At 46.1% G+C, this 21,102-nt stretch overlaps 2 protein-coding genes across 5 annotated transcripts in view; both read right to left on the bottom strand.

The window, feature by feature from the left end:
- Positions 1 to 912, bottom strand: part of CEP350 (centrosomal protein 350) — a 74,853-nt gene extending 73,941 nt beyond the window's left edge. For 3 of the 4 annotated variants that reach the window (XM_068141444.1, XM_068141447.1, XM_068141448.1), the window contains exon 1: positions 514 to 706. The gene's annotated coding sequence lies outside the window, so the exon portion shown is untranslated. Of the gene's footprint in view, positions 1 to 513; positions 707 to 893 lie in introns of those variants that run through there. The other variant, XM_068141446.1, reaches the window with a different exon arrangement.
- A 4,898-nt stretch (positions 913 to 5,810) lies between these two features.
- LOC137442538 (torsin-1A-interacting protein 1-like) lies at positions 5,811 to 19,175 on the bottom strand. Its single transcript, XM_068141443.1, has 6 exons — positions 18,307 to 19,175; positions 17,942 to 18,010; positions 14,498 to 14,590; positions 13,007 to 13,063; positions 9,845 to 9,934; positions 5,811 to 8,200 (listed from the first exon to the last, which is right to left on the bottom strand). Exons 1-6 carry the CDS (start codon positions 18,716 to 18,718, stop codon positions 7,407 to 7,409), a joined length of 1,515 nt encoding a protein of 504 aa, XP_067997544.1. The 5' UTR covers positions 18,719 to 19,175; the 3' UTR covers positions 5,811 to 7,406.
- Positions 19,176 to 21,102: the final 1,927 nt, after the last annotated feature.

The following is a 21,102-nucleotide window of genomic DNA, read 5'->3' as shown; positions in this document are numbered from 1 at the left end:
GAGCCAGACTCCGTCCAGCGGGGCTGTTACCGAGGGCAGCGGAGGCAGCCCTGCTGGGCCCAGGCTCGGGAGGTGGACAGGAGCCGGAGCCAGCTCAGCTTCACATTAAAACCTGGTTTCGGCGGTTTTCCCATACAAGGCGAAAAGACAACAGTGAAACTGGAGCTCCCCTACCCTTTGCTTTCCTCTGCTCCCTCCACCAGCAGAAAACAAATTAAAACTAGAAAAACGACAGGGAGACTTAACAGGTAAGGCAGACGACGCCGGAGACAGGACAGGCGGAGCCGAGTGACAGCCGACAACAACGTCGGTATCCCGGGCAACCGGCCGGGCCCGAGCCCCCCGCGAGCGGCCGAGCGCTCCGCGAGCGGCCGAGCCCGGCCCCCGTCGCCGGCCCCGCCCCGGCTCCTCCTTGTTCGGCGCCCCGACCCCTGGCAGGACAGCAGCCACCAGTGGCGACGGCCGGAGCGCGGCCTGGGGCGGCGGCACGGGCCGTTCCCGGCGCCTCCTCACCTGGTCGCGGCGGCGATCGACGCCCACCGCCCCGAGGATACGTCCTGGTACATCCCGCAGAAGCGAAGGACGGCGGGAGTCGGCAGCGCCCCGAGATCGGCCCCGTTGCCCGCCGGCGCGCAGTCCTCTCAACGGCGTTAGCCCGCCGCCATTACCGGCCAGCGACTGACACGGAGAGGCAGCGGCGGCGAAGAGCGGCGGCGCGAGGCAGGGCGGGAGCGACCGGCCAAGTCTCGCGAGAACCGGCGCTCGGCGGACCTTCCCAACATGGCGGCGTCCCGCCGCTCCCGTCCCTTTCCCGGCGGCGGCCATGTTGTGTATGGCGCAGCCTCCCCACCCTGCCCCGCAGAAGCAGCGTGGCGGCCCCGCAACCCGCCTACCTTGCTGTAGCCAAGGCCGGAGCTGAGCCCGGCGTGCCGCGGCCGTGACGCCACGCTGCAGGTGCACCCGGAGCGGCGGGAAGGGCTGAGGGCGGCGCTCGCCCCGCGTACCTTTCATGGTGCCCGGGAAGCCCACGCAGCGGCGCGCCTGGTCCAGGGCGAGACGGGCGCCAGCGGCTCCCGGCCTCGGGGCAGGGGCGGCGCGGCCTCCTGCCGCCCCACCGGGCCGTCTCCTGTCACCTCACGGGGCCAGGGAAGTTGGAGTTCTCACAGCTGTGTAGGCGCCAGACCCTCCCTCAGCCTCAGAAAAACGTCATTTTCCACTATTTTGTTCAAAGCTTTCCCCCTGCGGTTGTGCAGGCTTGACTTGCCGGGTCAGTTCCCCATGCAAATGGTTCCAAAGAGCCAGCTGTGGCAGGGCTGCCGGGTTTGATGCAAGAACAGCACCTCGCAGTCAGTCTTTATTGTACCGCCGCTGCTGAGCGGTGCCAACGCTGATGCTGGCATTCCTGAAGCAGCTCCAGTCGAAACCGGGCCACCACTTTTTAGTCATTTGTATTCACAGCTAAGTCACCTTTGTAAAAATAAACTTTTTTTTCTTTTCAAAATTAAAGCAGCTCTGATTTCGGTCTCCCCGTTGACATTTAAGTAAACATTTGCAAAACTTCGAGATTACTGGAGCACCACTGGCTTAATTTCATTTTGAAGTCATTGTAAACCCAGAGAAGTTTGCCAGTATACCATCTCCTATCATACAGATTCCACCCCAACCCACCCCTTTCCAAAACAGTTCAACGATGTGATCCAGCTGTAACAAGATTACTTCCACTGAAGACAAAGTCATTAGAATAGGGAAAAAGATATTCTTCCTACAGTTACTTTGGGAATGCTTCCTTCAGGGCTTGTCTACAACTTCACCCTAGCCCAGTTTTCAGTCATTAGTATGTTGTTTGTCTACAGCTGCCAAATCTCTTAGGGGGGCACAGGGGTGGAGAGTTACCTCCCCCAACCACTAAAGGATCACTAAAAATGCTGGAGCTTTTTTTGGGGTGTTTTGGGGTTTTTTTTTCGTTTGGTTTGTTTTGTGGGGTTGGTTGGTTGGTTTCTTAAGCCAAAAGGATTGAACTATTTTTACATAGTCTTATCCTCTTGTGAATGGGTGACATTTTGCCTATCAGTTATTCCAATATGAGAACACTATACAAAAACAGCCTAAACACACAGGGACCATTACAGCTACAAGGCTTAGGTAATGCAACACTTAATCATGTCACAATTACAGGTTACCCATTTAACCTTGATTTGGCTCTTTTACATCCACAAACTAATTAGAGAGTGTTGTTTCCCAGCATAAGCATACCTCAATTGCAATGAGAGCTAAGCTTCAGATGTCAGTGGTTAAAACTCTGAAAACAATTTTAGTTTAGCAGATAAGGCAAAGGGGAAAAAAAGGGAAAAAAAAGGGGGGGAAAAAAGGGGAAAAAAAATAAAGGTGAACACCCAAAGAGAATCACAGCTCCAATGGGAAAAAATAGTAAGTAGTGCCTAATTCCCTCCCAAGCCCTCAAAGAGCAAACCTGTTCTTCCCACATGCAGAAGACTGCAAGTAATAATCATCATCATGACAATTTCAGTCAGTGAAAACAATATGACTACAGTGTGTGGGAGCCCTGATCAAAGACTAAGGCAAGTTAAATTGTATTTGCCGTCATCACTTAGTGTTTGCTTAAATTTACTGCTTAATGTTGCTGCATTGGCAGCTTAATTTACATTATTCAGCACTTTTGTAATGCTCTACCTCTTTAATTATACTTTTAAACACAGTTTCTCTTTTCTGCTTGGAAGCAGTTAATCTAGTTTCATGCTCCTTTTCATCTTCAGGCAAACAAAGCACTGCATTAGGATTTTCCCAAACGTGAAAAATCATTCTTTTTCAGTCAACCAAAATTAAAAGGCACTGTTTTTCTACAGGTTTTGCTCCTCTATGGCTTCTATTTGTTCTCTGCCAGTAGAATGTCACTGTAAAATTTGATTACTCTTTTCAATTATTCCCTACCAACGAGTGGAAAGCTCTAACAGGCAAACATCGCAGAGAGAACAGAAAGATCTCCTTACAGAAAATGCAATGATCTTGTGGAATTCCCTGAAGAGTAGAAATAAAGAAACCATTTACCTGCAAACAGCCAGAGCTGAAAGAGGCACTGAACACACTCCAGTTTGATGAACTGCTCAGTAAAATGTAAAGCAACGTCGAGAACTGCAGCAAGCACTGGAAACGGTGGACAGAGAGAGATAGTAAGGTAAGAGTCACAAATCTCATCTTACACTAACTTGGTTATTGCAGCTTTAAGAGAGAGGTTTGGAAAGTTTTCCACTCCATACTGCTCTTGCACACCCCTTCTAAAATTAGAAAGGGGCAGCTGGCTATTGCAGCCAAAAGATCAGCACAAGCCCCCAGACTCCCTCCCTCCCCCCTTCCCTTGACTGACATGGCTCCCAAGAGCCAGGGAGGAATTTGAGGAAGGGTGCTTCCACCTGTTGGACATGGAATGAGGTTGTCCAGGCATTCAATTATAAATCCAACTGTCAGGAGCTGATAATAAAACAGGACACAGGACAGCTGTGCAGACTACAAGACCCTCCCACACACCTTCTCCATTCTCCTACAATTTTACATATTTTCTTACAACAGTGCATGAAAAATTGTTTCCTGCATACTTTTGGGCTTGTAAAATAAAGGGATCACTTTGGATTCCTTAATTTTCCAGCTGTGCTTCAGGGTGTTGGCACAGAATCTGGCAAGTTGTTTTTATGCCATTACACTCCTCCAAAACCAGATTCTTTCTCCCCAAATGTGGCATGCTGGCAAATGCACTGCAGATGGTGCCTATGGCTGCATTCTGCACAACAAATACTTTAATACCTACCTTAAGGTGGAGCTCAGCTTGACTTCTGCGCTGGGTTTGAGCTGGAACCAGTTCTCAGTTCAAGGAAAAAAATAGTCAAAAAAACGATGTGAGAAACACAACCTTTCTTTTTACTTTGGGAAAAATGTTGTTGGTGTGAAAAACTAAGGGAAAAAAGAAGCCTTTTAAATGAACCTGCTTAGCACACACATCGAACACCACTGCTCAGCACCGTGAGAGTCGGAGCAGGGTGTGAGCACCATGGCAACGCAGCACTCCAGGATCCCCCTTATGACATCAAGTGCAGGCAGCGATGTGGGTGTTGCCACTTTCCAGGTGGCAGGTTGGCTTTGAGAACTATTTTGTCTTGCCAGATGAAGGGGGAAAAAAACCAACCCAAACCAAAAAACCCATGAACAGCAGAAGATGAGCAGAAGAGGGGCCACACTCCACCTTCTGCCTTGGCCTGGCTAACTTTGAGCGGGCTCTCGTTTGCTTCAAGTGTCTGTGCCCAACCAGTCTGGGCCAGTTTGCAGAGTGCTGGAAGTTTGTCTGCAAACTGGTAGCTGGTTCAGCTCCCTAAAGACTCTGTTCTGTCTGAAGTTTGTATGCTGTAAGACTAGGGAACATTAAATAAAAAAAAAGGGGGGGGGGCAGGGGGAAGGGGAAAAAAAAAAGCCCTCAGTCCCAATGGCAGACCCAGTATCTTTGCTCTCTCTAAGCACATTTTTGCTGTCACAGACTATTTTTCTCCACAAGAACACAAAATATTTTCCAGTTTTGAAAACATCAAATGGCTATGACAGCTTGCTGCAGGCAATGAAGTAATTTATACAAAGAGGATGGTTATCAGCTGCCTGTGAGCAACCCAGACAGACATTAGTCTTCACCTCTGGGCTGAGGAGGAGTTACTTAATCAGGTCTGTATTAAGTACCTGTGGATATTTAATGACAGCCTTTTAAGGACAAAGCCACAGACACCTACTAAAAGGACTGATTACTTCAAGAGCAGGAACAGTCTTCTAGTCCTGAGCCTTTTCTCTTCTCCAGAAGGGGCTCCTACTTGCTTTTGACTTATTTTTCCAGACTAAGCAGCATATCATATGCCTGGAAATCCACCTCACTTTCCCTGCAGTTAGAAATAAATTAAAAAATAACCACCCAAGTGATACTCCTTTGTCTGGCACAACAGTAAGTCTCTAATTTCTAGCCACAGCTTTTTAATGCCCCATCACTGAGTGGATGGGGCAGTTGTAATTCAGGTTATTCTCTGTTCCTACATGTGTTTAATCAATATAACAGCACAGAATCTCCTGCCTTTGTGTCATAAGTTATGTCTTTTTCTTGTGGTTGCCATTTCTGCTAATTACATACTTTTTTCTAAGCTATTACTGAGCAAGACTATCCTGTCCCTCCAGTCAGTTCACAGTACACTGGTTTGCAGCAGAAGTACTGGAACATGCAGCTAGGAGTGGAACAAGAATGAAGTCATCCCTTTTGTCAGCTGCTGACTCTTGTATGGGACTAATGAAACAAGTGAACCATATCTCACCATTAGTTCCAGCTGAAATCAGAACCCATGAAATTAGTACAAGGACACCAAGTAAAAGACAACTCAGTGCCACTATCACCTCCTGAAATGTTCCCTGATAGAGAAAAGCCCCAGTATTATCAAACACATGCATCTGCATCCTGCTATCGACCACTCAAGTTCCTTAAGTGTTCTCCATGTTGCAAAAAGCTGTATTTTAAGCATCTGTACTTTGTCAAAGGCAAAAAGAACAATCTTAAACATACAAGAAAAAAAGAAGAGTCTGCTGAAAATTCAATGGGCAAATCTGAAAGAGCTTATAAAACAAACAAGTGTGTTTATTTTTGATGACTACCAAAATAGTTTACACAATATACAAACAAAGATGTTATCAGGACACACTTGGAAATAACTCACAGTTGAACTCTTAAAAAAACATTCATCCAGTGAAAGGTCCAAATTGTAAAATGCCATCTTCTCCTTCCTGAGCTATTCTTAAGCATCCATAACAGCAGCACTTCCATGTCTTTACTGGTTTTATTTCTTCCTATGAAAACTGAAAAGCACTATCCATTGCTGGCTCTCAGTGGTTAGAACAAATCCACCTCCAGTTTAAGCCACTGCAGCTCTGTCTCTCCCAAACTGAGCTTGTTCATTTTAAAATATGTTTAAGTTGATTTTGGTTCATTCCACTTAACACCCCAAACCTTTGCTTGCACAGAGAAGCCAGAAGCTCCAGCACCTCAAGAAGTTTTCCTGGTTAAGAGGAACTTTTTGCAACAGGACAGCTCTAGGGGCTTGCGAATGGTGTGCAAGAGGCACTGATCTCTCACAGCTGTTACAACACCCCATTATTCAGAGAGCAGTCTTCACAAGTTCCTTCAAAACTCAGTAAAACCAAATGCACACTGACACCAACACTTCAAGAGCACACACTAACAGCAAGGAAATGGAAGTGCTGCAACTCTCTTTTTCTCTTTTTTTGTTCTGTTTGTTAGCCAAAATACTTTCAGTTGACTCCAGTACACACTTTTTGTCTGGTCTGAGGGATTCTGGGCATGAGGAACTCTTACCAAGTTTTTATTTTCAAAAACATGCATTGCAGATCTGTTCTTCACTAGAAGCTTATACAGCAAGCAGCAGGTTCTATGCAGATGTGAAGAAAGGTTATTTTTCTAGAGTATCAACAGACAAATAAAGTCTCTTAATGCAAAAATAATTATCTTCTTAAGACAAGAAACAGCCTACATCTTTTTAACTTCTGTTTGGGAAGGAGAAGCCACAGGTCTTGAGTACACAAACACACGGCTGAGGTTTTGTCACTCCTCACCCTCAAATTTTAACACTTGAAAGAATTCCTGGAATCAGTGAGGGAGAGGTGCTGAGGGATTATTTAGCTGGTATCAGTACTAAGGTCAAGCAGTCCTTTGTACCTCAGTTTTTCCTCACTTCCCAGAATTGTTTGGGGCAAGTCCATTGAAGGAAGAAGTGCTTCCCAAAATGTTCTCTGCAAGTCACAAATCTTTCAAGCAATTTTGCCATCTCTAGAAGTTGCCAGAGACAGCTGACATCTATTTTGTGATCAGATGGATCAACAAAAAACTTGTGCTTTGACTCATGTCACTTTATCACAATTTTTAGTTTGATTTTTCTTATGTTAGAAGACAATTAAGCAATTCTGACAGATGAAGGTGAAGTTATTGCATCCTACTACCTTGTCAAACACGGCACGAGCATTATGCACCACCAGAAAAGGATCCTCACAGCAGAACTATGATAGCTTCAGAAGTGGATGAGTTTTTCCTGCACCAGCAGTTACTTAACATCCAGCTCCACACCACCAAGTCACTGAACACAACTTACCAACAACCAGCAAGTTCCTTGCTTACATTCTGCAGCTGCTTTAGAGAATTCCCAGTTACTTTAGCAGAAAGAACCCTGTCAGCTGGTGGAACTTCTCTGCACAGAAAGGACGGTATGCTGCCTGAGCTCAGCAGCTACAGTAAGTTCTTCCCTGTCCAGCCATTGCAACATATATGTTCTGTCTTCCTCCTTTCCTGAGTCCTCTCCATTAACTTACGCACATCCCTGCACAGGGAGGCCCTTTTCAGGCCAAACAGGCAACACAAGACGAGAGATACGACTCCACAGTCCACCCAGTTTATCTGTGTCCATGCTATTATAAGAATTAGGAACATCTGAACCAGTAAACTTCTCCCACAGGAAATCCCGGACTTTCTCCTCAACTTCTTTCAAGGTGAGGCTTTTTCCCAGTGACTGCTCATCCAGGAGAACTGTCAGCAGGAGAGCCACATCCTTAAACGCTGCATTCTCGTGGTCACAGTACTTGTAAAAGATTAAGGTGGAGCCTGCAGGCAGTAACTCAAATCGGTGCACCACAGCTACCTTCTTGCCTTCTCTGAACCCAGAGCTGAGCTCATTATCGACTTCCAGCTTGACAGCATCACTGTCCAATATAGCTTTGTCTTCCCCATCAATTTTGATTGTAGCAGCATTCTGGGAGAAGGCAAAAGCATCAGCAATCTCATTACTTAAGCATCTCAGTGCTTTCTCAGCTTCCTGGCCAGCTGTGAGCAGTAGAATGGTGGGCTCCAAACGCAGATGGGAATTATTAAGGTGTTTCTCCAGGAGCACATTGGTTCTTTTCCACAGACTGGGGTTCTGACTTTGGTAAGTATCTTCTAGTTTCTTCATCCGGTCCCGAAATGCTTGCACAACTTGGGCATCTCTTCTTGACAAAATTTGATCTGTACACACACTCCACAGGACATAAAGCAATGGGACAACAATTAACAGAGCCAGTAACAAAGTCCAGATCTTGTGAAATCCACTCTGCGATTCACCATCATCTATAGAGAAGAGGAGCAAATAGAAAGGAAACAAGGGGTTAAAATGAATCAGAAATCATCAAGTCCAATCATTCTCTAACTCTGTGAAGACTGCTGCTAAACCATGTTCCTCAGCACCACAACTCTATGTCTTTTAAACATCTCCAGGGATAAGGATTCAACCACCTCCCTGGGGAGCCTATTCTAGTAATTGAGAAAACTTTCAGTGAAGAAGTTTCTTCTAATATCCAGCTTAAACCTGCCCCAGTGCAACTTAAGGCCATTTCCTCTTGTCCTATCACTTGTTACTAGGGAAAAGAGGTTGAGGCCATTTCCTCTTGTCCTATAACTTGTTACTAGGGAAAAGAGGTCAACACTGACCTCCTTTCAACCAAAAAGTGAGAGGTAAATAAGAAAGAAACAATAGAATTCAGTGAACTCATTCCCCTTTCAAGCTGCTGGACTTGATTATCTTAAAAGTCCAACCAAAATGATTCTCTTGGTACATTCACAAAGATGTTCTAGTTAAGAAAACAAAACAACAAAACCAAACCAAACCAAGAAACAACTTTGAATTTCTTTAGCAACTTAGTGAAGTGATAGCATTAAGAAAACAAGTATTTATACAGATGTCCAGATTCACTGAGAAATTGGACATTCTTCTGAAAAAGCAGCTCTTTGACAATTTACCAATTTTCCATCAATCCAAACTAAGAGGTTAAAACAGTTCTGAAAAAGGTCAAGCTTTTCCCCCTCCTTTAGGCCCTGCAGAGAAAGCCTTAAACAAAACCCAGTATCACCAGAACAGTTTCTGTGTTTATCCTGTAAGGGTAAAAGTAGTTTCTGCAGCAGTACTTGCACCTCAAACATTGGTGATCAACGCTATCAGAAACTGGTTTTGGATCAGTTTCACAAAGATCACAGATAGCAGTCAGTACATGGGAAGCATATAGAATAGCCAGTGCTTTGACTTGGGTTCCTGTTTGCACAGTTAAAATTCACATTTGCTTGATCTCAGATAGTGATAGGACTAGGGGGAATGGAATGAAGCTGGAGGTGGGGAGATCCAGGCTGGATGTGAGGAGGAAGTTCTTCACCATGAGAGTGGTGAAGCCCTGGAATGGGTTGTCCAGGGAGGTGGTTGAGGCCCTGTCCCTGGAGGTGTTTAAGCCTAGGCTGGATGAGGCTCTGGCCAGCCTGATCTAGTGTGGGGTGTCCCTGCCCATGGCAGGGGGGTTGGAACTAGATGATCCTTGTGGTCCCTTCCAACCCTGAATGATACTATGACCTACTACAAGCACAAGGTTCAATTCTTTTCCCAGTGAAATCAGTGACAGAATATACCAGCCTCCTTGGAAACATGAAAGAACTGTGTGCTTTTTACTACCTTTATGCATCCTAACTTTCATCAGCACAGCAGCACAACTGTTAAATGCAATCACTACTAGGCCTACCTCAGTTTTAATATTGGAGCAAATCCTTTAAACACTACACGTGAAAGATCTTAAGTTTGGGTGGAAATGTTACCTATTATACAACACTCCTCCATGCTGAAAGCATGAGCCCTAGCAAGCAAATCAGCTCTTCTGGCAAGGACTCTCAGTTTAACACTGGCTACCAGGCAATACTTGGACAAGCATGAAAATGGTTAAATGTGATACAAACCTGAAATAGAAGAGAAAGCAGAAGTCTTACTTCTGGCCAAAGGCTGTGCTGGCTTCCCTTTACTGGACTGAACTTGAAATGTACTTCTGCCTGTTAAGAGATTAAGGAAGGAATATGAGAAAAATACTAAAACAATTATATTCCAGTTAGCAGGGAGCAGAAAACACCAAGCTGTGTTATTTTCAACAAAAAAAGCACAAAGTTTACAGGAAGGCTAAGAAAGCACCCCTGGACAGCACCTTTTTGAACCAAACAGTCCTGCTAAGTAGGAGCAAAAGTGAGGCTGTGACTTCATTCTGGGTAGGGCTGTGTCAAGCATGGGGCTTTCTGTTCCTCCCTGAATCATATACTCCTGTGCTCAAGGCAAGGCTGGTCTTGAACAAGGGAAATTCACACATTCACTGCTATTACTAGCCTGAGAGTCCCATTCAACTGGCAGACCAACCCTCCCATCTATGTTGTGCCATATGTCACTTCTTAAGGCATTTTGACAATCTGGTATGAAAAAGCACTAGTCCTCAACTTGTGACAAATCACCCCCAAAGATTTTTAACTCTTGAAGGGTTACACAAACAGAGGCACTTCAGTAGCTATTCAAAAAACAAGAAGATGTGGCACTTCAGGAAACGGTCATGGAGGTGCTGGGCAGAAGGCTGGACTTCATCATCTTAGAGGTCTTTGCCAACCTTAATGATTCCATAATTCTATGATTCAAGTGCAAGATTACAAAATGGCAGAGATTTAACAATCTGGTTTTTAATGCTCAGGGATCCCATGTCCCAGTTAAGTTTCCTGATTTCACTTGAGAATTTGAAGGATAGAAAAACAGAAGCTCAATTAACATATAGATTAGAGGAACAACATAAACCAAGAAAAAAACATAAGCAGCAAAACCAAAGGGATAGTTTCATACAGCCTTCCCCATCTAGCTTGGGTCAGAGGCCTGCTTCATCAGCAATTTCTTGTGATCAGTTGTGCTTTTAAAACAAAGTGTAAGCTTTCAACTTCAAAATACACTTCTGGTCTACTTATTTAAATGTACTCAGACAGCAAAGTACAAGAAACATTATCCATAAAAGCATATTATGAACAACCTTCCCAAGAGACCAGTATGAATATATACAGTGCAATTACTGGTCAGCATGTCTTCTCCATTTAGTCAGTTAATTAAAAAGACAGGAGAATTTCTGGCTCCTTGTGAACTAGAGCAACTGGTTCAAAGCTGAAGGCTCTCATAATATTATTTAACCAGGACACTGTCAATGGCACTATTGAAAATAATTTGAACAAGCACACCCTGCAGTAGTTATTTCAAGAACACTTCAATAAATTCTATAACCTTGTTTCTGTATGAATGTAATTACAGAAGGTGCTAAAAGCAGCTCTGGTTTAAGCAGGAGCTTAACTGGCTTAAGGAGCTACAGTATTCTGTGATTTCAACCCCCCACCCCAACAGGACACCACTTGTGGCAGGCTAAGCTTACACAAGCATTCCAATAGTAAGCAGTTCAAAATCACCTCAATTCTGTAGTATTTTATAGTATAGCCCTGTTTACAGAGACTAGGTTCCATATTTAGCAGACAGCTGTGGTTCATACCCCAAAAGAAGAAAATATTTCAATAAACAGCCTAAACCCAGATCCTTTCCTACCATCACATCCTGCCTTATTTACAACACAAATTGCACAAAGCAAAGCAAAGTATAGGTCTTGCCCAACTCAAAAAGTGTAACTTCTGCAGATGCCCTAGAGCTTTCAGGCCTTGAAGTGATTTTCCAGAGCCCTTCACCCAACACAACTGGTCACTCCTGCAGCACCTACTACCTCTGGCACAGGAAAGAAAAAAGTACCAGACTAGGTAGAACTCCCTGCATCAATTCATTTAAGAAAAGCATTTAAGCTTCTCTTCTGGAAAACAGTGTGGAGTTTGGGTGGGGTTTTTTTGTTTGGGTTGTTTTGTTTTGTTTTTTAAAGCCCCTAACACTCCCCCAGGTTCTCCAGGCTGAATTCTGGTTTACAAGACATTGTTTACCTATACCTGTTCAGGACAGCAACAAGTGCCACGACATTAACAACAGAAGGCTACTAAGAATTCAGAATCTTTTTTACCCCTCCTTTTCTTTCAAGTATCATTCCAACAGGGTGTTGGGGGGGGAAAATCAACAAAACCAAAGATAAAAATCTGAAACACAGGGAATTGGTCATTAGATAAACAGAAAAGAGAAATGCTGCTTCTCTCCAGAAGTCTATGACAACTAACTCAATTGTAGCAGGCCACCAATTCTCAGGGTAAGGCCTCAAGAAAAGGTGATCTGTACAAACTAACCTAACCTCCATTGTTACCAAAAGGGGAAGGTTTTGTTCCCCTTCTCAGCTCATCCCCACAATGCCACTAGTATATGGTCAGCACATATTGATTGTCCCATTAGCCAACTTGCTGGAGCGTGTCCAGAGAAGGGCAACAAAGTTGGTGAGGGGTTTGGAACACAAGCCCTATGAGGAGAGGCTGAGGGAGCTGGGGTTGCTTAGCCGGGAGGAGACTCAGGGGAGACCTTATTGCTGTCTACAACTATATTAAGGGAGGTTGTAGACAGGCAGAGGTTGGTCTCTTCTCCCAGGCAGCCAACACCAGAACAAGAGGACACAGTCTCAGGCTGCACCAGGGGAAGTTTAGGCTGGAGGTTAGGAGGAAGTTCTACACAGAGAGAGTGATTGCCCATTGGAATGGGCTGCCTGGGGAGGTGGTGGAATCACCATCACTGGAGGTGTTTAGGAGGAGACTTGATGGGGTGCTTGGGTGCATGGTTTAGTTGATTAGGTGGTGTTGGATGATAGGTTGGACACAATGATGTTGAAGGTATCTTCCAACCTGGTTTATTCTATTCTATTCTATTCATTTCCTAACTCAGCCAAAAGAGACAAAGAAAAAAGAAAATAAAAAAAAGAAGTGGGTCATTTCTGTGGCCAGCAAGTTGAACAACCCCATAGGAGGGCTCTGGAATGTTCTGCCTTCTCCAGCTTCCATCTCAATCAGCCTCCTGGGTCCTTCTCCACCTTCCCACACAGTGTCTCACGACACAAGAGAAACCGAGAAGAAAGGAAAAGAATTCTCTACTTTTCACTTAATTACAGGGAAAGACTAAGTGTCTGATTCTCAACTTACTCTGTGATGCAGTTGAATGATGCTCTTGATTTTTCTCACGGAAGTCAGCCTTTGTTTCTGAAACCAAAGCAGAACAACTTTGTCACATCAAAGGTTGGAGTAAGGCAGACAAGCCATGCGTGTTTTTAGCTCTTTCTATGAAAATCTTCAAAAGTTACTAGGGAAGCAGTATATGCTGTGCAGCCAAACTTGGCCTGCCCCACAACAGCCTGCTGGACCCCCCTCGAGGTGGAGAAAGCTGACATTATCTAATAGAAAGGGATTAATGTGTCCTTCACTCTGCTTTTCCCAATATGACATAAAATTATCCTTCCTGTTTTTAATTTTTATAAAGTAATGACACAATAATGATAAAAGGCAAAGGATGGGAAATGAGCAATGTTAATACATAGAATCCTTTGGGTTGGAATAGACCCTTAAAGTCACCTAATCCAACTCCCCTGAAGGTACCAGATATGGCACTTCTGAAACCAAAACTGCCCTGCATATTTTCACATATGAAACCAAAACTATGCAGCATGAGAGAAAAACAAAACTAAACAGTGTAAAACTACCACCTTAACACCACTGTTACCAGCCCAGGGGGACTCCAGCAAACATGGGCACATTCTTGGCTGCCTGAGCACAACTCCTGCCCGTGCTCCTGGGAAACAGCCACTGACGCAGATGCATTCTTGTGCACATCTCAGCAACCTGGTTCAAGCCTGTGTTGGTAACTGCTTTCAGTGCTTCCCCAAATACACTGTGAATAGGGCTGCTCCTGAGAAAATGAATACAAGCCACATCCCTCCCTCTGACCAGTTACCATCTCTCCCAGAAATCTCACTTACACAGTGCATCTGTTTGGATGTATTCAAACCACCTGTAGTAACACAACTACTTTCTGCTGGGCTAAAAAGTATCCCATATTTTCTTCCTTCTTGTATTTCCCTATTGCTTCTGCAATACACATGAAGGAAAAAAAAATCTCTTCAGCAATGAACAGAAAAAGTGCTCCCTCACTTTGAAACCCCTTGATACAGTCAGCTTCCCCCTGCTAGAGTCAACTCATCTTTCAAGGAAAAAAAGGACAATCTAGAGGTCCCTTCCAAGCCAAAACACTCTATAAGAACAGTTTTTGTTTGCTTTGCCCAAGGCAAATTAAAGATCCACTCTCAAAACAGTTTTTGAAGCAGGCATGACATTCTTAATCTTGTTGGTTTGCTTTTCAAAAAGCCAGATAGCTATGTTTATCAAAGCTGCAAACTGCCAGTTCTTGAACTTGAACTTCAAGGCTTTACACCCAAGCAGATGACTGCCACACTATTATCAGCTTTAACTTGGCTCAGGACTAGGTGTACACTTTCAAATCTTCCTTTATTGTTTTAATTAAACTTCTTCATCCATTGAGATTTCAACTCAATAACACCCCCTTTTTGTATCAGAACTGAAAGACAGTCACTTAAGCACATTTAAGGCATCATTTGTTACATTGTGGACCAGTGTAGTTACCTTTGAGTGGTGTATAAATGTTTGGTTGATGCCCTGCTGAATGATCAGGTTCATCACTGTCATAAGCCTTTGTGTTTTCTGTTACTGGATCCTCTTGAAGGTGAATTGGGGAGGCAAGAAAAGAAAAAAAAAAAGATGTTTGGTACAGGGACAGTATCATTTTTGCCCATAACAACATGAAAATGAAGGGCCAAGACACAGTTTCAGAACATACATGATCAAAATCAGCTATTTTCATGTTGTGAGGAGGTCCTTTTAAAAAATGTAACCAAAAGCAAGGCTTGAAAAATCTCACAGTAAGTTTAAGTTCACTACAAATACAGCTGTCTACACCACCACTGCTTATATTTTTAGGAGTCCTTGGCTTAAAAACATTGGGAGGGGAGGGAAGAGAAAAAAAAAGGAAGACACCAGATTCTAAGAGCCAAGAAACACCTCACACTGAAGGAATTCAGTGTAAACTAGTAAATGTAAGGATGAGAGTAAAGAGAATTTTCCCCACAGCTTTAGGCACACAAACTATAATCATGCTGTCTTCCACAGCATCAGGCAGAAGGGGCAGGGTGAAGAGAGAAGCAAATATAGACCATAGGGCCCCTTTCAATATAGTCCAAGCCATCCTTTAGTTTGCTCTCTCTTGTTAACTGGAACTACAACCTAGAGCACCTATGCTCCTACCTTAATCCTCTCAGGTAGCTAAGGAGAATCTAAACCAACAGCTTTAGATTGTTTGCCAAATTACATGGCCATGGAGATCCTGAAACCCAACTCAGTCCATGTTACTAACTAGAAAGAATAAAGCCCTCTAAGGTGACAGGAGCCATAGAGCAAAGGACAGCGTTGGAAAGCCAGTCAGAAGCAGAACACCTGGAGAAGTTTGAAAGGATAAAGTGCAAGCACATGGTGGCCCAGATTCAAGGGAGGAAAAACAGCTCAGGTATGGAATAAAAGCTGTAATACAGCTGAGGAGCAGAATCCATGACATAGCAATCAGGCTGACAGGCATAACCAGAGGAAACAGCAAAGGGAAGAATACAATTGGTACAACTATTTCTCTGTAAAGTTAACACTTTCATTATTTCCACAGCACTGGGTTCTCCCAGGGTTTAATGTGTTTCTGCAGCTCATTTACCATATGCACACAGGGCAACACACAGCTTGCCACCTAGTGTTTATTTATTTTACTTCAGGAAAATAAACCCCTTTTTTTCTAGCATGTTCCAGCAGCTTTACAATGCCAGTGTATGCTTCATATACAAAGGACAAAACAAACCCCAAAACACACCACAAGCCAAAACAAACCCAAAACACAAAAGATGGAGAAAGTTTTAGGTTTTAGATTAACATAAAGAGCTGGCAACACACGCTTGCAGCCCAGAAAGCCAACCATACCCTTGGCTGCATCAAAAGAAGCATGGCAAGCAGGTTGAGGCAGGTGGTTTATCTCCTCTACCTAGCTCTCCTGAGATACCACCAGGAGTAATGTGTCCAGCTCTGGAGCACCCAACACAAGGACATGGAACTGTCAAAGCAAGTCCAGAGGAGGCCACAAGGAAGATCAGGGAACTGTAGCACCTCTGCTATGAAAACGGTCTGAGAGACTTGGTGTTGTTCAGCCTGGAGAAAAAAAGGCTCTGGGGAGATCTTAGAGCAGCCTTCAAGTATTTGAAGGGGGCTACAGAAGAGCTAGAGAGGCTCTTTTTACAAAGGGATGGAGTGACAGGATGAGGGGAAATGGCTTCAAACTGGAAGAAGTTTGATTTAGATTTGACATCAGGAAAAAAATTTTCATCATAAAGGTGGTGAGGCACTGGAGCAGGTGAGACAGAGAAGCTGTGAAGGCTCCAACCCTAGAGGTGTTCAAAGTCAAGCTGCATGGGGTCTTGAGCAACCTGATCTAGCAGGTGTCACTGCCCATGGCAGAGGGGTTGGAACTTAGATGATCTTTAAGGTCTCTTCCAACCCAAACTATTCTATGATATGAAGTCACAGATACAACTGTAAAATATTTGCACATAGTGAGTAGGATACTGTATTTTCAAAACCATCTTAAAAAGCTGTTAAGTGACCGATTTCCCTGTAAGCTAGGAATGAAGATACTCATCAAATTACTCAATCTTAAGTATTAAAAACCTCTAAGCAGAAGTGAGAAACAAGTTTCTCAAGTTATGGGTTTACTTCCACTCTGCTCTCAGGGAAGCATAACATTTACATCCTGATAAAAATCCATACTGCTTGTTCTGCTGCCTCACACAGACCCTGCATTCCCCTGAACTCTGCAGAAAAAAATCCCAGCCTTGTATAGCTGCAGGTGGAAGGACTGTGAGGGGGAAAATTACTCTTTCACTTCCATATAAAGCATTATGGCCTCCTAATATCATACCTCTTCATGTCATGACTATAATCAAACTTTAAGAGCTCAGGGAGGTCAAGGGTGGAAATCTCTTCCTCCATCCTCATCTTTAGAGATGTACAAAACCCCTCACAACCACTCAGCTGTACCTCTTAGAGCAGCCCAGCCACATTAAAAATACTAAACATGTCAGTACTTTAGCAGCCATCATTTGGATGTAACAACTTTCCACAATTTTTTGTCACAGATAAACCTTTGTACTTTCCCAGTTATATACTCAGAGCCTCTCTCTTCCTCCCTCAAGAATTTTCCACACCTCCTGGAAATTCTTCTCCTGAAGCATATTGGCAGCTCTTTTTAAAGGCAGTGCCACATAACTAAGGCCATGCACTACAGTTGTAACAAGAGCCTGGTGACATCTTTGTCACAAGAATACAGATGGGAATGGAGAAGAACCTCCAGCTCATCCAACTTCTCCTTCTGAGAATTACCACATACTTAAGATTTTTACAGCCCAACTCAAAATAGACTGACAGAGGGAAGGAAATACAGTTCACTTGTAGTTTTTTGATGGAATGACAGGCTAAAGCCATACAACTCAAAAATGAGAAGGTGCCACACAGAGCTGACAAAACAGCTTGTCCAGCCTGGTTTCCAAGAACAAGTACCAATATGTGTGTGGACCTTTCAGAAAAGGCAGGCAAGCCTCGCTTCCTCCTGAGCAGAGCTCCTCACTGAATGGAACAGTCCTACTGATTTTGCAGCTCAAGTTACCTTATTTAAATTCAGCCTTTAAAACAAAGCAATGGTAGCATAATCAGGTATTCTTCACGTTAATGCAAGAAAAATAATACCACCCCTAGTGACGCAGGAGGTGAAACAGCCACCTAAGGGCTTCAGCATGCTCTGCATACACCAATCCTTTTGGAAGGCCTGGAAGCACTCTTGACCTCTTACGTATGGCATGAAAAACACAACAGGATTTTCTCACCTATATGCCAGAACCACAGTCAAACCTGCTAATGAGCTGAAAGCGCAGATCAGCGCTTTTGCAAGTAGTGCACACAAAACCACTCCGCATGAAAACCTACCTGTCTGTCTATATGCTCGTATAGAGGGTCGGGCCAAGAGGTTTGGAATCCAAGACTGATGTTCGTCTCCTGAAAAGAGAATCAGGTGAAGGGCACGGCAAGGCAGGGCAGCTTGGTTCAACCCACCTGCCTCATGGCCTTCAAGCAGCACCGAACATCCCTTTTAGACTCGCTAGAATACCCTAGTGACTCCAGGGAGGCTGTCTGGAGAGATACCCTCACTTCAACGTCCCCTGGGCTACCCCAGTCCAGACACCCGCGTGGAAGGAGACCCAGCCCGCCTGCCCACCCATCCCACTTCGCGCCACCCCACCGCGCCCCCAACCGCGCCATCCACGGCGGGGCGCTACGCGCGCGCCGCTCACCCTCCAGTGCGCCTTCGGGGCCGGGCTTGGTCGCGGCCTTCTCCTCGGACTCCTCCCGCTGCGCCGCCGCCGACTTCCTCTGCCTGCACCCGGTGTCATCCGGGGAAGCCTGCCCGTCACCGGTCCCCTCCATGATCATCACCCTGTCCGCTGCTGCCCCGCGGCTCCGCCGCGGCCGCCCTCTGCCACGACCTCTGCCGCCTCTCGCCGCTGCCTCTGCGCGCCGCGCCGGACTGAAGCTGCCGCCTTCCCGCGGCGGGGGTGGATCCACAAACCTCACTTCCCGTCGGGCCGGCCGCGGGGCGAGCTCATCGCCCGTCCCTTCCGTCGCGTCACTGCCTGCCGCTTTCACCACTGCCTGCGCGCGGAGGGGGCGCCGCGGCGTCACGTGGTACAGCGGCTGGCCCGCCATGGCCCGCGCGCCCCCCGCCGCCTCCCCTCTCCCGCCCCGCGCCCCCCGTTGCTGCGTCCGCCCGCTGACCCGCCGAGGCTGCGGAGCCGCCGTTGGAGCCTGCCGCCAGGAAGGAGGCCGAGCGAGGGCCGGCGAGCGGTGGGGAGCGGCTGTCCCGCGACCCGCCTGCGGCCGAGGCTGCCCTCCAGTGAAAAAAATGAGGGAGCGCGCGGAGCCACCCCCTTCGGCCGCGGCCTTCCCTAGTCCAGCGGGGCCCCGCCGGGGCGGCTCGTGAGGGGAGGCCGGGCCCGGCGAGTCCTTTCGGGCGAACCTCCGCTCGCTGCCTCGATCACTGCAGGCGGGCCGGCGCTGGACGAGGCGCGGCGGGCGCACCGGGCGGTTTCTCTTCCCTCGCACCTGTAGAGCCGAGGCGGCCAGGGGCGCGCGCACCGCCTCGAGTGACCCTTTGCGAGGTGCCGGGCGCTGCCTCCTGCGTGCCCGAGCGGGCAGATGGCAGAGCACCGAGCCGGGGCGGTCCGAGCCGGGGCGGTTCCACCCGGGGCGGATAGCGCGTGGCTCGGCTCTGCTGGCAGCTTCTCTACCGCAGATTGGCCGAGTGCTCCGAGTAAGTGTGCCCACGCTGTAGGGTCTGTGTTTGCTGCCACTCAAAACGCACAGGGGTTGCGATTGAAACTTAAGACCACAACTTCTGTGCGCTCCCATGGACAGGGGATGATGTTTTCTGTAACCGTCGCGCAGATGCTGACCAGGGCAGCGAACAGTTTAGTCTGGCAAGAAGTTCTATGCAAATGGAGACCCTTGTACAAATTGCAAATGGTTTCCGTATACTGAAAAAGAAAGGACTCAGGCAGACAACGCAGCTGTAACAGCAGAATACACATGCAAGCGATGTCAGTTGTTATGCAAGACTGTAAATTGGGTAGTGTGTTTTTACCTGGTTCCGAGAACTTGAGATGCCTGGGTGAGGGAAAGGGTGTTCAGTCTTTACTTCTGCGAGTGCCTTGTCTGTACATATACTCCAAAATAAAAACGGTTTTAATGCAGTGCTAGTACAGCCTAAATGTTCCGGTTTAATCCAGGAGCAAGTGAGTCTGTGTGAGATGAATGATGCATACCTCCTTCCATAGGCTAAATGCCATTCTTTCAAGATACAAAAGCAGAACTTGTATTGAGCAGTGTTTTCTAAAGCAAAACCAAAAGAGGATGTAACAAATACCACGTCAGGAGGTTGCAAAGTATGACTGAACCTTCTATGCAGGTCAAGTCAAGAAAACCTGCTCGTGACTGACAGATGGTTTCTGACAGGGCTAAGCTACAGCTACCAGTAGTATCACTTTATTTGCAAGTTTCCAAAGGAACTTCCTAATTATTATGCTGTGCTATGCCTACAGAGCATGTCCTCTATACTCCCCTAGTTGCTGTTGATTCTTTTCCAGATTGAGAAAAAACATTGTTCCAATTTAAAAACAAAACCCCCAGCCAACCAGACAATGCAAACCCAAACAAAAAACTCCCTCAGACTTGCTTTTTAAGTTCCAATTCTACATTCACAGCTTCGTGACTACTAAAAACAAACCCAGAGAGATGCCCCATCTCTGGAAATAGTGACTTCTATGAAGTCAAAGGCACTTTTGGCAGGGAAGTAGGATGGACAGCAACCAAAAGCGGGGCCCTCAGGGAAACCTTGGCTTCTGTAGATCAGCCCCTTGGCTTTTGCCTTCCTGCTTTGTCATTCCCCTTTTATAGCCTCTATTACACCCACTGAGAGGTTGGCCATGATAAAGGAATGTGCTGAATCTACCAGGGAGGAAGGTGGACTCTGTCCCCTCCTGGCCACCACCCCTGCAGCAGGGTGGCAATGCAGATCCCAGAAGAAGCCATTGTCTCCTGCACTGCTGGAGAGAAGGTGCAATCCTGCTATCACTACATGTGCTCTGTGCACACACACCTTCCTGATATGACCATCATTGGTGTTGATACCTGTGCACATGCTCAGTCCTTGTGTAGAGTGACACGTGTCCCCAGCGGTTATAGTATGCTCAAGGGACAGATGCAGTGTTGGCTGTAGGGCAAGGGGCAGCTTGTGGAGGCCTAGGGACAAAGAGGAAGCAGGGCACCCTCTGGCCAAGGGTGCACAAACAGGCATCCCCAGTGGGACAGTGCTATCTGCAGTGGGAGCATAAAGTGGAATGGTATGGCATAAGGCTGGGATCATGTGCTTCACCTCAAAGGCATCTCCCATGGACAAGCACAGCTCTACCTGGCCCTGTACTAACTGCTTATTGACCATTTTCTCTTCTAGTCTGCCCCAGCGAGGCCACATCTAGACTAGTGGGTCCAGTTCTCAGCTCCACAGTTCAAAGGAGACAGGGAGTCCAGTGGAG

This window comes from Melanerpes formicivorus, unplaced genomic scaffold, assembly GCF_026170545.1.
Source record: "Melanerpes formicivorus ecotype bairdi unplaced genomic scaffold, bMelFor1.0.p_v2 SCAF_7, whole genome shotgun sequence".
Taxonomy (NCBI): Eukaryota; Metazoa; Chordata; class Aves; order Piciformes; family Picidae; genus Melanerpes; species Melanerpes formicivorus.
Note: the sequence above shows the minus strand (reverse complement) of the source record. Positions and strands in the feature narration are given on the sequence as shown.